Source organism: Vipera ursinii, assembly GCF_947247035.1.
Source record: "Vipera ursinii genome assembly, chromosome: Z".
In the NCBI taxonomy this organism is placed as follows: domain Eukaryota; kingdom Metazoa; phylum Chordata; class Lepidosauria; order Squamata; family Viperidae; genus Vipera; species Vipera ursinii.
The window spans coordinates 99,855,006-99,870,794 of record NC_139517.1 but is presented as its reverse complement, the minus strand read 5'-3'; the positions used below and the strand labels follow the sequence as shown (position 1 = coordinate 99,870,794).

The window sequence follows — 15,789 nt, the reverse complement described above, 5'->3', positions numbered from 1 at the left end:
AAGAAACTATATGAGAGTATGGCAAGTTCTAAGATGTTATGAGGCTTAAAGGTGGGATCTCATTGTTTTATGTGGATGGGTGGGTAGATGCTCAGGGGCAGCAACATCAGTATCAATCCATTCAATATTCAGAATCTTCATTCAATTTATTTAGAATCTGCATCAGAAGAATATGTAATATATTTGAATTTGGGGAGAGGTCATTAGGAATTAGAAATATTTAACAAATTGCAATTAAAAATAACTTCATTAAACTAGATGTAACGAGTAATAAAAATGCTGAAAAAATAATACAGTATGGAATAATAGCACAGAGGAAATCAATATCAGTGCTAAGAATAGAATATATTCTTAATTAACAACATCTAGTATTGGAAGCTTTCTGTTTTAACAATTTCCATATACAAAGCATGACAAAAATTATTACACTTAGTTCAAAACTTCCTGCAAAATGAAATTAAAATGCAACATGCTTTAACTTCACTTTTTAATTTTCTTGATAACAGTAACAAAACCTTAACATGAATACTGGACATTGTTACATAGTACAAAAGAAGAATAACAATATCTAGTTGGAAATAATGAATAGCTGAGTGCCTTATAAATGTTTTAATTAATATAAAAAAATTAGTATTTTACAAATTTGTTGAAAATATCTGAAGTATAAAAAGATACAGTACATGTAACACTACGGAAATGATACCATTTGAAGTCAGAATATTCTGTGGGCATGCATTAGAAACATTCATGTGTCAATGGATCAAATAAGGAAATGAAATCTTGAATTGGTTGGTTGATTTAATTACAAATTAATTGCTTCTGTAAATTTTCTTTCCTCAGGGATACCATTTACCTGGAAATGACAATTCATAAGTGTATTAGATTTCAGAAGTTAATATAGTTTTAAATTATAGGATAATGCATGACAAATCTGGACCAGATTAAATAAGAAACCTATATATTGAACTTGTTCTACATAAGCTTAAAATACGGAATATTTGGAATAAATACAAATAAAGACAAGATAAGGACAAAATAAACTGGAGGAAGGAATTTGTAGTTCCTCAGGTGTTCCTGAACTATGATTCCCAGCACCTTTTATTACTGGTCATGCTGCCTGCAATTGCTGAAAATTAGATTAGCAACACAAGATTTTTCTTTTATCACTGTTTTTCACCAGGTAGAAAACAAGGCAATACTAACGTAATACTTGCCTCCAATCTTTGAAATGTTGTCATGCGAAATTCTCCTTTAGTCCCCGAAAGCATTAATAAAAATAAATACATTGAATACAGTTCTGCCACTTAAATTCCTGTCATAATTTTCCAGATATGACCTTGAAAGTTTGTTGCAGCAAAAACTAGTGTGTTGTGGCACCTTGAAGACTGATGAACACTTTACAGTTGCATAGATTTTTGAGCTTATCATTGATGTATGAGCTATATGAAGTATCCAACACTGACAGTTACCAAGCACATCAACTGCATGGAATGGACTATACTGCATAACAACTTACCAAACATTACTTTTTTGATCTAAGTGAATCTTCTATCTAGTTTTTGCCATTTATGAAGCATGTGCAAAATGTTTCACATAAACCTTTACTTGAGGAGCATAGCTGGATTCAGGTAGCTTTCCCATACTGAAACGAGTGTTTTCCTTCATGCATAGGATGAAATGAAGCTGTTTTGTTCCAGGGGAAGAGCCAACAAAAATTCCAAAACAGTAGTTCATGTGATATGGGGAGGGAGAAAAGGGAAAGCATTAAGAAGATCACAAAGATGAGGACTTCCAGTTCTACCTCATAGTGACACAGCTGAGGGATTGCGAAGCTCCGCACCCCATGGCTGGTTTCACTCTGCCAGGAGACCCTAACTGGGTCAAAAGTTGCCTCAGACAGGCAACGAACAAGGGGCACCCTGATGATCACGGAACTACAGTGATTGATCCATTTGATCCAGAGGAAGCCTTCCAACCTAATAGAAGAAAGGCTAGCTGCACATCAGTGTCTAGCCCAAGCTACCAGCAGCCAAAGTCCAAAAGCATGAACCAGAACAACAATGAATAGCATGCTTGGAACTGGATGAGAATATTGATCTTCTCTCTTCTGTTTTGTAATTGATTCCCCAAAGCAAGAAATCCTCCAAAAGGGAGGGCACTATACCCCCACCCTTCCATAGACATAAACAGTGATTTAATTTTGATGGGGGAAAGAAATATACTGAACTGAAATTAACAATATTACTGGATAAATCTGAAAATTAAGAAAACCATTAAGATTTTACATCTGAAAGTTTTGATGAAATTATAAAAAAATAATTCTTTGTTTGAAAAGTTGAAAAATGAATAACTACTGACATCTAATGAAGGATTAAAGTATAGAACAACAACACTGACTCAGAAATTGGCAAGGCGCCCAGAAACAAAGAATAATCTGGACCTTGAACCTTAGTGACCTTCAGCCAAATAGAAAACAGTTGGAAACAAGGAAAGAAAACATCTACTACAGACTGAGAAGTATATTTGTTTTAAAAACTGCTGACCTTCTGGGTTTATAAATATTCAGTAAGCTGTGATCTTTAAGCTCAAGAACTGTCTGCAGAAAAAGTGACTGTTGGCTAATCTTCTAGGGGGGGATTTTACTGGATAGTCAAACATTCTGGACTGCAACTTTGGCTGGTAGATAAATTGTAACACCCCTGAACAGAAGAACTATTATAAAATACTGCTTTCAGTGGTTCTTTGATAATTGGAAACACATTGAATTATATATAAAAAAGCTATATATAAAGATAAGAACTATATAAAATTTTGTTGTTTGGACTTTAAGACTGGGTGGTTTAAAAGGCTAAATACAGAGTATGGTACCGGTGAAAGAACATCTGGAAGGGCGAGATAAAATGGATGGTGCATACATATCTAAAAATGGCAGGAAACTACATCTAATATCCCCTTCTGAAGGCTCCAGCTGAGAACATCAGAGATCTGTAGGAGCAACACTTCACTTTTCAGGAGGAACTGTATGCAATAGTGTGACAGATTCTATTGACAATAATTTCAAATCATGATGAGATTAAAAACAACTTTGATGGCATAAACAAGCACATTTGCAATTTAAACCTACAAGTAAAAAATTCTCAGAAAATGATAAAGAATGAACAAATAAACCAGATAATAGAATACAAATCAGAGGACAATGACCCAAAGAGCGAAGCTATAGAGGAAGAGAACTACAAATTAATACAAACAAAAGAAAACTTGCAAGGTTTTGCCACAAAAATGGAAACAGAAAATATATTCTATTTTTCAGGACCTCAAATCAACTTGAAGATTGGAAAGAAGACCTAATAAAATGGACTATAGAGCAACCAGGACAATCATTAAAGTTTGGGAGACAAAAAAATACATGTCTTATCTAACATGTTTTTCTATTCCCAACAACATTTACAAAAATACAGGAAAACCCCCGGGTAAGTCCAACTTGGAAAGCTACCTGCAAAGAAGGCTAGAATCAGATCTGAGAGATTTGATATGACTTAACAGACCGAGTACTATATGATGAAACTTCTGTTTGAATACGGTTAAAAGAATAGATAAATTATGGATATAAAGGGGTCTCACACTAAGACAAGATATATAAGTAGTATAGCAATTTCTATAATATATGAAATGTAAAAATACTGGGGTGGTGCATATGAACAAAAAGATTGGATATTTAAAGGTTATTAACTTTGAAAAAATTATGACTGATAAGAACAGTTTGAATACAGAGGGGAAATTAAGCTTAAATAAAAATCTTGAAAAAGGGCATATAGTGACCTAACAAGATGACATTTATAAACATAATTGACATATAAACTGATAAGAAAAAATGCTATATGCTGTTACTGGTATAAACACAAGAAAAAGATTTTTATTTAACTATATGTATTGAATTTTAAGAATAACATTTGCTTAATCTTGACAAAGGAAGAATACTATTGGATGAAGTGAAGGTCAAAGAAATATATAATTAATTAATATATTGATTATGGAATTATAGAAATTAATTATTTTTTATTGTTTTTAAACATATGAATCCAGACAACATGCTGTTTACTAAGCACTAAAGAATGTTATTGTAAAAACTAATAAAGATCAAGAAAACAAGCAAGCTGGTGCAATATTCCATAGTGCAATGGAAAAAAGGGGAGGGAGCCAGTGGGATAGGGGATGGTGAGATATTAGCAGCAGCTCAGGCAAAAAAGGACAGGAATTGATGAGAGGTATATGATAACTGGGACATGCAGAGATGAAAGGAGGTGATTTGCACAAATATTAGACCCATCTGGATTTTGCTTTGTCCAAAGCCTTGAATAATCAAGTGTTCCAGGTTTTGGCTTTGCCAAGTCATACCTGACCTGAAATGATTCAGATGAACCTCCAGGTTCAAAATAAAACATTTTTCTAGGTGTCTGCATAGCCCAAAGCTTAATTTATTGCCTGTTTGCCTGCTTGCAATTTTTAGACAGAAATTAGAAACAACCAACAATTCTATGTCAACATAACTGCATTTAAATGCATTTTGATAATTAACAGTAATGCAAATCTCCCCATCTCATCTCACTCTGCTCAGTGAACGATGGTCCAAAAACTATGCAATACTGGATTAAAGAAAAAAAAAGATTGCAATAAGTCTGTACAGTAATAGGGATCTGCAAAATCTCTTGCATAATGTATTCATGGAACGAATAGTCCATTTGGGATTCTCTGTTGGTGAACTGAAACATATACTTCAGATGTTTTGATGCAGACAGAATCCAGAGCAGTACAGGTTGAATTTGAATACAATCCAAAATGTTATAGTCTACAATGTTTTCTTCTGTTCTAGCTATATAGTTGATGTAGTGCTATCTTTTGCACTTGGGTATTATATTTTGAATGCTTCAGTTTGGACCAACAGACAGGAGGAAATAGTTTTGTCTCTATCCTGGTTTAAGTTGGATGCTCGGATGATCTGGCTGTAGCTTTGGAGAAAAACAGTAGGTATTACAGAGTGCATGGCACTGCAAGGGAGTCACTCTGGATTTAACCATCCTTAAATAGTTGATGACTAAAGAGTGAGCCGCAGAAGAAGAAATTGCTTATAAGGGATCTTGACTAGACTAGACTAGACTGGGGGTTTTCTTCAAAGGGGTGATGCTCTGGCCAGCAGCAGACCAAACAGCCTAGGCTGAAATAAAAGTGGACTGTTTTTCCTATGATATTTTGTCTTGGCTCTCCAGAATATATGTTACTGCTGTTTCTTGTAAAGATTCTTGCATGAAAATTGGACTTCAAGTTGGTGAATTAATGTTCTGCAGTTTTCAAATGAGGAGCTGATATAATGTTTAAATTGTATTAAAGGTATGCGTTCATGTGTATGTACTACTGTTTACAGACAAGACCTAAAAATATAAAAAGTACCAGTACTGATTGCTTTGGTTAACCTGCTATTTAGCTGATTCAATGTATATGCATTCTTAGTTCCTCTTGGTATTGAGATTCTAGAGTCTTTGTATATGTAAGTGCTTTCACCTTCAAAGATATTTTGGAAGCTCCACAATCAACAAAATGATATTCACAGCTAAACTCAAAAATCCATGATCAATATACTGAGTTTTTGCTATTATTGTTATTATTGCTGCTGTGAACTACATTAACCTAGGTGGGTCCTAGAGCTGGGTATTCTACAGATCAATAGAGAACAAGAGACTTATTCTGAATGACACTGTTTTCTAGAAACAGAATCCAAAACTATTTTGTGTTTCGTTTCACCAAACTAGGAAAAAACAACTCTCCAAATTTTGTTTAATCCAAACTACAGTTACTCTGAAATGGTGTTGGCAGAACGTCTGGAACACAGTATTTTGTGTGACTCTACACAATTTCCATTTTGTGTAAATTTCATTCCTTTATAACCTGGCTCATTTATTTTTATTTTTAAAAAGTAAAAATCACCTTCTGTTTGCTGCTGAGGAATCTGAGTCTGATGAGGCAGGTTCCTATAAATAATAATTTTAAAAACTTTTAATATGCTATTTGTAAACAATAAAAGCCAATGTTCTCCCTTGTTATGTAATTTAGAATCCATAAAAATAAGAAAGCAGAATACTGCATTTATTTTCACTGTAATGTGGTTACAGTAGCAGTTTTCTTTATATGCATACATACTTGGCAGAAAATAAATGTTATGTGTTAAAGGATATTAAAGACATATTTCAGAAAATAACACAATTATAATTAATCCTCCAAATAAAAAAATGTATAATGTTCAATTGTTTGCTAATTGGGATTTATAAAAATGACATTTTGAGACATTTTGGCTATCATACCTGCCTTTACAAAGAAAAAAAAGTTCTTTCAAAAGTGGGGAAATCTTATGCTCTTGTGATCATTCTGCTTTCCTTTGCATTTCTTTTTGTCTATTATTTGCATATCATTTTTCTTCATCAACATGTTATAAATATTTGATAACTGCCAATATATAGGCAAAATAATTCTATATCTTATGAAATACAGGTCTATATAATCCCTAAAAAGTAAATTTTCCCCATTTTTTTTAGTTTTTATGAACTGATGATTTAAGAACTCTGATGATTTTCAACAAACAGAAGTCATTAAATACTGTCACCCATCTCATCTAGATATTCAAGAGAAGGATCATTCTACTTGTAGGCAATAAATAACCTTAATTTTAAAAAAATACCTATAACAATCTGTTGAATAAGACTTCTGAGAATCCAATGGACTGTCAAGAAAACACAAATGGCTCAACAAACTATTCATCCTAACTTCTCAATCAAGGCACAAACAACCAGGCTTAAGTTATTCTCTTCAGATACATAATGTGAAGACCTAGCACTCTGCAGAATGATCTAATGCTACAAAGGTGGAAGAAAAGAGAAGAAAAAGATGACCAGCAGCAAGATGGATGGTCTTAGTTACAGTAGCATTGAATGCACACTTGGAAATCTTGAATGACTGTGTTGGAGACAGTTCATCATGGAGAAAATGTATTTGACTCCTAGGAATCTACACCAACTTGATGACACCTAATCAACAAATCATCTAGGCTTATTAACTTATAGTTTTAAGAATTTTTTTTTTGCTTCTGGACTTACCTTGACATTGCTAAAAAATCATTAGATGGAATTTAGTATCACAAAATGGTACATATTTATATTTAATATTACACTATTGCCTCTCAATAAACCTAGCCTTTAGATCTATAAATGCCAAAAATGACTTACTTAAGTTCTTATTATATGAAGTACACAATTAACAGTTCTGGATATATAATTCAAGGTCCTGAAATATATAAACCTTTGGAGCAATTTATGCTTAATATGCTACATATAATTTTTTTATGACCATAATTAAAGCTTCTCTTTCCAGAATATCTTTCCACTGAATCATATCTCATTTTCCATTTTGATTACTGTTCTCCATTACAAACAAGCATGAATGACTGTTGTGCAGCGGTGGTGGTGGTGCTACCTCAAATCAAGTCAAAGAATAAATCACTCTTATTTTAAAACATTAACTAACTAGTCAGACATCATATACCATATCTTACTGATAGCATCTATGATTTATCTGAATATGGTATTAGGAAAATCTAAGATACTACAGGGCAATACTGGGAAAACTGAAAAGAGTCTAAATGTATGTTCTTTAATCCTTTTTCTTTTAATCTTTTTTCTCATCCCTGGAAGTATCTCTCAGAGATATATTCAGTTTTTCTTTAGCTATAAATGATATCTTAAAGTAGGAATCATGAACCTCTTGCCTGTAGGCCAGAGATGGCCTATCACCTGAAGTTATCTGTGGTTCCAAAAAGTAAGCTACTAATTCAGCCTTTTACACAGAAAGAGATGGCTTGTTGCTCTTTGGGGAACCTTGTACCAGGGTCTAGAACCTTTAGGCTCCCATCGTTGGCTGCGCCCACTTTGCTTCCAGCCATCTGCTTCAGCCCACTTACAGCCAGCTTTCCTCCTCCATTGGCCCTCCCCCAGCCATTCTCCCTGGCCAATGGGCCCCTGGCTCTCCGCCACTCAATCTTTGGCCCAACCCATTTACCCAGGCGCCCTTTATCCAGGGTATTTTGCTCCTCAGGAAAATACGTCACTAGCCAATTGGGTGGCAGGCAGCAATGAATGACGACCAAGGGGGCTGTGATTGGTGACAGGTTACAGGAGAGAGCAAGATCTGTGGGAGGCAGCAGGCAAAGGCTGCTTGCGCAAGGCTGCTGGGGGTGGCAGGCCATCAGTGTTTGCGTGCAGATGAGGGGGTACCTGGGGAGAGAGCGGGCATAGGTTGCTTATACACAGCTGTTCCTGATATCTGGGTGGCCAGCAAGGCATCAGTGCTTGCGGGAGGCTGCTGGAGGTGCAGGCAGCCCATTGATGCTTCTGGGCAGCTGGGGAGGGTGTCGGGTGGTTGCAGACAAAGGCTGCTTGCATGTGGCTGTTTCTGGTGCCGGGGGAGCTAGCAGGGCATCAGTGCTTGCGCAGTGCCTGGGGAGGGGTGCCTGGGGGTCCAATGGTGCTGGGGCAGTGGGGGGCAGCCAAATAGCCCATCTGGCTTTAGGCCAGGCACAGAGGCAACAGCAGTAGGGAGAGGTCAAAATTAGAAGCCACTACCCCCAGACATCAGAAACAGCCATGCGCAAGTAGCCTTTGCCTGCCGCCTTCCCCAGGCACCCTCCCAGCCACGTGCAAACACCAATGCAAACACCCCCCCTCAGCAGCCATGCACAAACAGCCTTTGTCTGCCCCCCCATTCACCACAGATCCTGCTCACTCCCTGTCACCAATCACAGCCCCCTCAATCGTTCTCTGTTGCCTCCGGACACCTGATTGGGTGGCAGCTTCTTGTTCTGAGGAGCGAAACACCCGGGACAAAGGGTGCCTGGGCGAATTGGCTGGGCCAAAGGGAGGGCGAGGGACTCATTGGCGAAGGAGAATGGCTGGGGGAGGGCCAGCAGAGGAGGAAAACTGGCTGTAAGTGGGCTGAGGCAGCTGGCCAGAGGCAAAGTGGGAGCCTAAAGATCCCATTCCGATTCACCATTGGCTTCAGCAAAGTCAGAGCTATAAGTCTCCCAGAAATGACAACAATGGCATGGCTTCTGGCCCACACGGAGAAAGTTACCAAGCACTTTCTTAAAGGGATAAATTAGACAATGAAATGTTGTTTGAGGTCCTATTCACTGAGTAACAATGTTAAATCATTTTCTTTAAAAACTGTGTAAGTTACTGTTTCAAAAACAAACAAGAATTTGTTCTACATGCAAAGCCGAAATTACTCTACGAGCAGTTTTCCTATCTTCTGCACAGTCTAGAAGAGCTGGGAATAAAATCCAGAATCCTCAACCAACATTCTGAGAACGTAGTTTCACCACCTGTAGGACCACAAGTAGGCTGAAAATTTTGTCTTATAAAGTAGCATTGCAATAATGGTTTTGTAGTGGAAAAGGTTAACAGATCTCTATCAAAATTCAATTAAAATACCTCACTTCAAGCAATCTGTATTGATACTTACTGTTGTGTTTGCATCAGTGGCATGCTAGTATTGTCATAATTGTCTGGGTGAACAGGTGGTACAATCTCACCAGTGACTGGGTGAAAAACAGGAAGTGTTGAGAGTGGCCATGCTATCTCTCTGTTTTTTGACATCTCCCGAAGTTCTTTTGTGGATTTCTGAATTGCACTGTGATGGACCAGCTGAATACTAGGTAAAAAGGAAAGATTTTTTTAAAAATAGACTTTGTCATAGTGAGTACTGCAAAATATAATCTCAAACAAATTATTGTCAAATAATGATCTATATAAAAATTACTGAATTATTTTTTGGGGAAAGAAATCTTACACATGCACATACCCCCCGACCCCCCACCCCTACACACAGAGGACACCCTGTGACCAATTGGGTCATGGTTGCATAGCTATTTCCTCACATAAACAAAGAAAAAGATCAGAGACAGGCAAAAATTCAGTGGGAACTTCCAACTTCCTATCGGCTTCCTCACAGAGCTTCCTTGTGGGAACTTGGCAGTTGACATTGGAAATCTTCATTCCTTTCCTCTCTCCTTTTCCCCTTCCTCCCTCCTCATCTTCCTCCCTAGTCCTCGTTCCCTTTTCCCCTCTTCTCTCCATCTACTTTCTTTTCTCTGCAGGGAAAGGGACCAAGGGAGTATGGGGGGAAATGGCATGGTGCAAATTAGGAGGGACTGGTGGAGGATGTGCCATTTCTACACTGACTTTCTTCCTACAAGTTTCCCACAAGCAAAGAGTTTGCTAGGCAAGGAGTGCTGTCAATCACACCAGTTCCTTCTGGGTTCCCCATGGACTTATGGGAAACTGTCAGGGAACAATGAAAATGTGGCTCGCATGACTGCAGCTGACAGTGGAGTGTGGTAGCACTAAAGAGCAGCAGCAAAGATGCCGCAACAAAATTCCTGAACTTAATTCCTTTGGGAATAATAGCTCCTTGCAACTCTGTTAAGTTAGCTCATTTGAGGTAACCTTATGGGCAAAGTTTTGCATGATAATGCAGTGTTTTGAGGAACGTTACAAACTATCAAATAGACACTAGAGTTTTAATAGTCTATAGATATATACATACACCCACTGAGAGAGAGAGTACTCATTTAACAATTGTCCAGTCAATGAAACAACTACTAAGTGAAACTGTGCTTATGATCTTACTTTAGGTTTCCTTTGTTTTAGAGACCTGTGAAGGTTGCAAATGCAAGGATTGGTCATAGAGTTACTTTTTTTCATCAGTCATAACTGTGAACAGTTGCTAAATAGGGTAGTCACTAAATAAGGACAACATTATACCAAAATAATATTCAGTAATTGTTTGTTATGGTAAGTAGGTAGGTAGAAATAAAGAAAGTTGGTTATATAAAACCTGCAAAACTTCATTCAGCCCATTAAATCTATTCCCAGTTCCTCACTGGGAATTAAAGATGATCAGAAGTTTACTGCATTTGAGATACATTTTCCTACACAACACTTGCAAAGAGCGGATCATAATGAAATAACAATATATAGTGTAGGGGGAATTATCTCTTTAGATCATTATGGTTAATATTTCCCTCTTCCAAAACCAAATGAAATTTGTTTCAGGAAAGAAATTTCCACTGATATCAAAAGCAATATACACTGGAAAATTAATGGAATGAAAAGCTGCCATAAAAATACATGGCTGTTATTTAGAATAGTGACCTTGTTAAAATCCTGTCTTACAATTTACATTGCTTCTAGTTTAACTTTACATTTAATTCTGTGAAAAACTATATAGATTCAATATAATCTACATGTTTAACCTATTTGTGCTATAGAACTAACATTGTAAAACATTGTAGCCCTTCATAGATTACTGAATTAAAATTTTCATTATCCACAGCCAGCATTGCTAACACTGGGAGATGTATTTAGCAACACCAAGAGGGCAACAAATCCCCATTTTTGTTTTAAATGGATAAGCAATCCATATCCTTTCAGATGTTGTTATAACACAGTTCCCAGGTTGACAATCTTGCTTGAAATCCAGGAAATAGTAATTTGGCAAGACTATGTGGTTCAGAATTTCCTCCTTCTGCTATTGAGTATCAGAAATCTATTCCACTGAAGGAACGTTATACAATCAAACTCATATATTACTGCTTTTCAATATTGTAACTATTCAGCTCATTCATAGAAGGAACATTCTGAACTTAAGGTACTCCTTTCACAAATCAATTTTAATATTTTCAATACCCTATGAATATTTATCAAAAGGAGGTACCTTACAGATAGGATGGAATTATAATCCGAGAATTCCCAGTTAGCAAGAGGATGCTCACTAGGAATTTTAGAATTATAATTCAGAAGATCTGCAAGGTGCCAGATTGTTGAAGAATTACCTTTAGATATAGATTTAGTCCTTTCAAAATCCCAAAACACAAATTTTGGTTTTGATCTATTTTATTATTAGTTTTAGCCCTTTTTATTTTGTGCTACTCAACTCCTTATAAGTGTTTTTTTTTCAAAGCAGCTAAGTTGGTAATGAAGGACAAGATAATGAGGATGAAAATGGTATACATGTACATGAAGAATGAGAAGCTCCTAGGAAATGCTTAAATTAAAAGATGGGAGAAAATAACCAGAAAGAAAGACACTTACTCTGGTGTTTGCATGTTTCTCTTTTCCCTAAAAATAAAACAAAAGTTATGAATTAAATAATAGCATTGATATTTGGAACATTAAAACTAAGTGCTGATGGAAACAGGGATGGAAATGCTGGCTTTTATTACAACAGGATCATGATCCAAAAAAGCCATAAAAGAACCAGAACTTGGCATGACCTCCTGAAGGGCTGCCCCAGCAACTTCAGCAGCCATCAGCCAAGCTGTCTTCAAACAGAAAGTCCCTTTTGGCTGTGGAATCGGAAGTAGCCGCCCTTTGCAGAACACTTCAGTCGGGTCTGCAAATGTGGGCTTCGGCATTAATACAAAAAGCTTGAATCATAACCTGAGTTTCATGTCCTTCAGGAGCATTTACCACAACTGTATGAGAAGGCATGGATGAAGGCATAGAAAGAAATGAAAAAGAGGAATAACACAGATATAAAGACATGAATATGCAAAATAGAAGATGGACTAAAAGGTCCGCAGAACATGTGCATGTAAAATGGAAGAGGACTATGTTTGCTTTCTTATGACTGTAATAAAAAATGGATTTGATGATATGTTGCTCGCTGCTTTTTAATAATGCTTTTTTTGGCTTTTATTGTCCTAAAATTCAGTTCACAATCTCAAGAAAGTTTATTTTAATTATTAGAAGGACATTTTTCCTACTCTTAATTCCAAACGAGACAAGTGTAAATTTCTTCTTCAGTTTCTTAACAAATTAAGATTGCTAGCTTGAAAGATAATGGTAGAAATTTCATTTTAGTTCAAGTTTTAGATAATACGAAGCCCTGTTTTATGAACTGAATTAAGCTGAACCTAACAATCTTTTTGCATGTGTAGAACTTTACAAAAATGTACAGTCACATATTAATGCTTCAAAGTACTCACACTCCTTCCCGCCGGCAGCACATAATATAAGCAAGTATTAGAAAAAGCACCAGTGCAACTGCAGAGGGAACTGCCAAAGTAATGAGGAAGTCTGAATAATAATCTCTGCTTTTCAGGTTCTCAGAAGGTGGCTTATATTCGCCACCATCTGGTAATATGCCTTCTCCACGGATCACTTCTTGATAAGTAGAAATTTGCTGTGTTTTATCAACCTGATACCAAAAGTACAAAAAGCATTTTAGACTTCTTTAGAAAAACATACAGGCAATAGCTTAACAATATATATATATATACATATGCAGGTGGTCCTCGACTTTAAATATATAAAATAAAATTTTTATATATATATATGTGTGTGTGTGTGTATATATATATATATATATATATATATATATATATATATATATATATATATATATATATAATTTATTTTCTGAGGTTTTCGCGGGTGTTCGTATGTGGATCTTTGGTTATTCGGGGGGGGGGTTTCGGGTTTTTCCCCGCGTAGAACTAAAGGTGTAGGGGCGACGTTTCGACGGAATCCCATCCGTCATCATCAGGCTGGTGGCTTCTGCTTCCTTCTTCTGGGAATGTGTGTGTGTGTGTGTGTGTGTGTGTTTGTCAAATGTTAACTATTTAGATTACCTTGCTAGGCCCCAAACATGGGGCAAATCTTTTATTTCCTGTTTTCAGCCTATCTTGAAGGCCATCGAACAGGCTGTAGTCACACCGGACAGTTCATGCATCTCAGTCTCCCTTAATTCTTTGTTAGTAATTTACACACACACACACACACATATATGTATGTATGTATGTAATTTATATGTATATATGTATATATTCAATTTTGTTCCCATTTCTTCCACAAACAAGTCAACAAATATATCGCCATACATAAATACATACACGTAAGTTTGGGTGCTGCTCGTCCATTTCCCCTTGCACTGTATCCACCCTCCTTCTCTCTCTTCCCTCTTCTCTACTTTCTTTCTCCCTTTCTCCTTTCTTTCCTACTTCCCTCTTCTTCCCCTCCTCTCCTCTTTCTCTCACCACTCCCCTCCTGTTTTTCCCCACTTCTCCTCCTCTTTCCCTCCAACCTTCCTACTTTCTTCCCCCTCCTCTACTCTCCTTGACTTATGACCACAACTGACTCCTAAATTTCTGTTGCTAAGTAAGACATTTGCCACAATTATTAAGTGAATCACTATACTTAAGTTAGTAACACGGTTGTTCACTGAATCTAGCCTCCCCACTGACTTGGCCTCAAGACACTGCTACTGTCATAAATATAAATCAGTTGCCAAGTGTCTGAATTTTTCATGTGATCATGAGGATGTTGCAAAGGTCTGAAAAATGGTCAGAAGTCATTTTTTTCAGTGCCACTGTAACTTTGAATGGTCACTAAATGAACTGTTGTAAGTCAAGAATTATCTGTATATACTAAACAAGATATATCCCATGCTATTTGGAAACAGCTAGATTTGAAATTTGATAAAAGAGAAGGACATATGAATCATAATCTCTGCTTTACTTGGCACTCTCATAAAATGGTTAAGGGAAAAGTTTTGTCTATTTATAAATGACCGCTATATTGCTCATTATAAAATCTTGATTTCTCAACTTTAATACTGTTGAGGCCAAAATAATATACTTTAATCTACCCAATTACTTTAATACACAACATAAGGTCTGTTAAAATATTACAGGAAATTAGTTTACTGAACCAGTTTTCTTAAAGGCTCAAAGACCAGACATTTGTACAAGAAAATGAATCAAGATAGAAATAGCCTACACTAGAGGTTCCCAACGTTTTGGGCCCCAGGGATCGGCTTCATGGAGAGGTTTTTCCGCGGACTGGAAGGGGCGTGGTTTTGTGTGCTGCCTGCATCCCGCGGATGGGGCTTTGCTTGTTTGTGTGGCCCAGTAGCTGGCAATATTCGCCACTATTGAAAACTCTGTTTAGATTTCTGGACTGTCGTAGCCTGGTTCACCCCTACATTTAAATTATAGTGTGGTTTGTTTGTTTTCTTGATGTACAAATAAGGATATAATGACTTGTTGAATACATTATGATTTATAAATAATCTTAACATTATGTGTAGGCACTCTCTATGCATGAGCTAGGAATTGTAATTTAAAAGCATGCTAATCAATTGTTAGTTAGTCTATTGCAACAACAAGCCTCTCCCAGACTTACAAATACAATGGCCTTTGCTAAACTTTACCTATACTGCATGAAACAATTGCCCATTGATTGAGGGACAGAATCAAGATTACATGAAGCACTAGTACCACTTTATAAAGTCTTGGTTAAACCATATTTAGAATATTGCATTCGATTTTTGTCACCACAACATAAGAAGATTCTGAGACTCTAAAAAGAGGGCAAAGAAGAGCAACAAAGATGATTAGGGGACTGGAGGCTAATACATATGAAGAACTGTTACAGGAATTGGGTATGTCTAGTTCAGGGGTTCTGACCAACAGTACTGCATCTGTCCTGGAGATGCTAGGAAGGAATCTTGATGATTTTTTAAAAGAAAATTACTCACTCTACATCAAGGATGTTGAATTACCAGCCCCGGGACTGGATGCATCATAGTGAAACCACACCACCCCATTGCCAGTAATGGCAAAACAGTCATGATATGTCGCAACACATCACGTGACATTGCGAGTTTGACACCCCTGTTCTACATGCA

General features: G+C 36.7%; 1 protein-coding gene across 2 annotated transcripts in view; it reads right to left on the bottom strand.

The window, feature by feature from the left end:
* Positions 1-212: 212 nt before the first annotated feature.
* SGCE (sarcoglycan epsilon) overlaps positions 213-15,789 on the bottom strand; it is a 36,349-nt gene continuing 20,772 nt past the window's right edge. The window contains exons 7-11 of one of the 2 annotated variants that reach the window (XM_083376462.1): positions 13,088-13,299; positions 12,192-12,218; positions 9,562-9,750; positions 5,980-6,023; positions 213-853 (exon numbers count right to left, since the gene is read on the bottom strand). In XM_083376462.1, coding sequence (XP_083232588.1) covers positions 837-853; positions 5,980-6,023; positions 9,562-9,750; positions 12,192-12,218; positions 13,088-13,299 — 489 coding nt within the window. In that variant the 3' untranslated portion in view covers positions 213-836. Of the gene's footprint in view, positions 854-4,961; positions 6,024-9,561; positions 9,751-12,191; positions 12,219-13,087; positions 13,300-15,789 lie in introns of those variants that run through there. The other variant, XM_083376461.1, reaches the window with a different exon arrangement.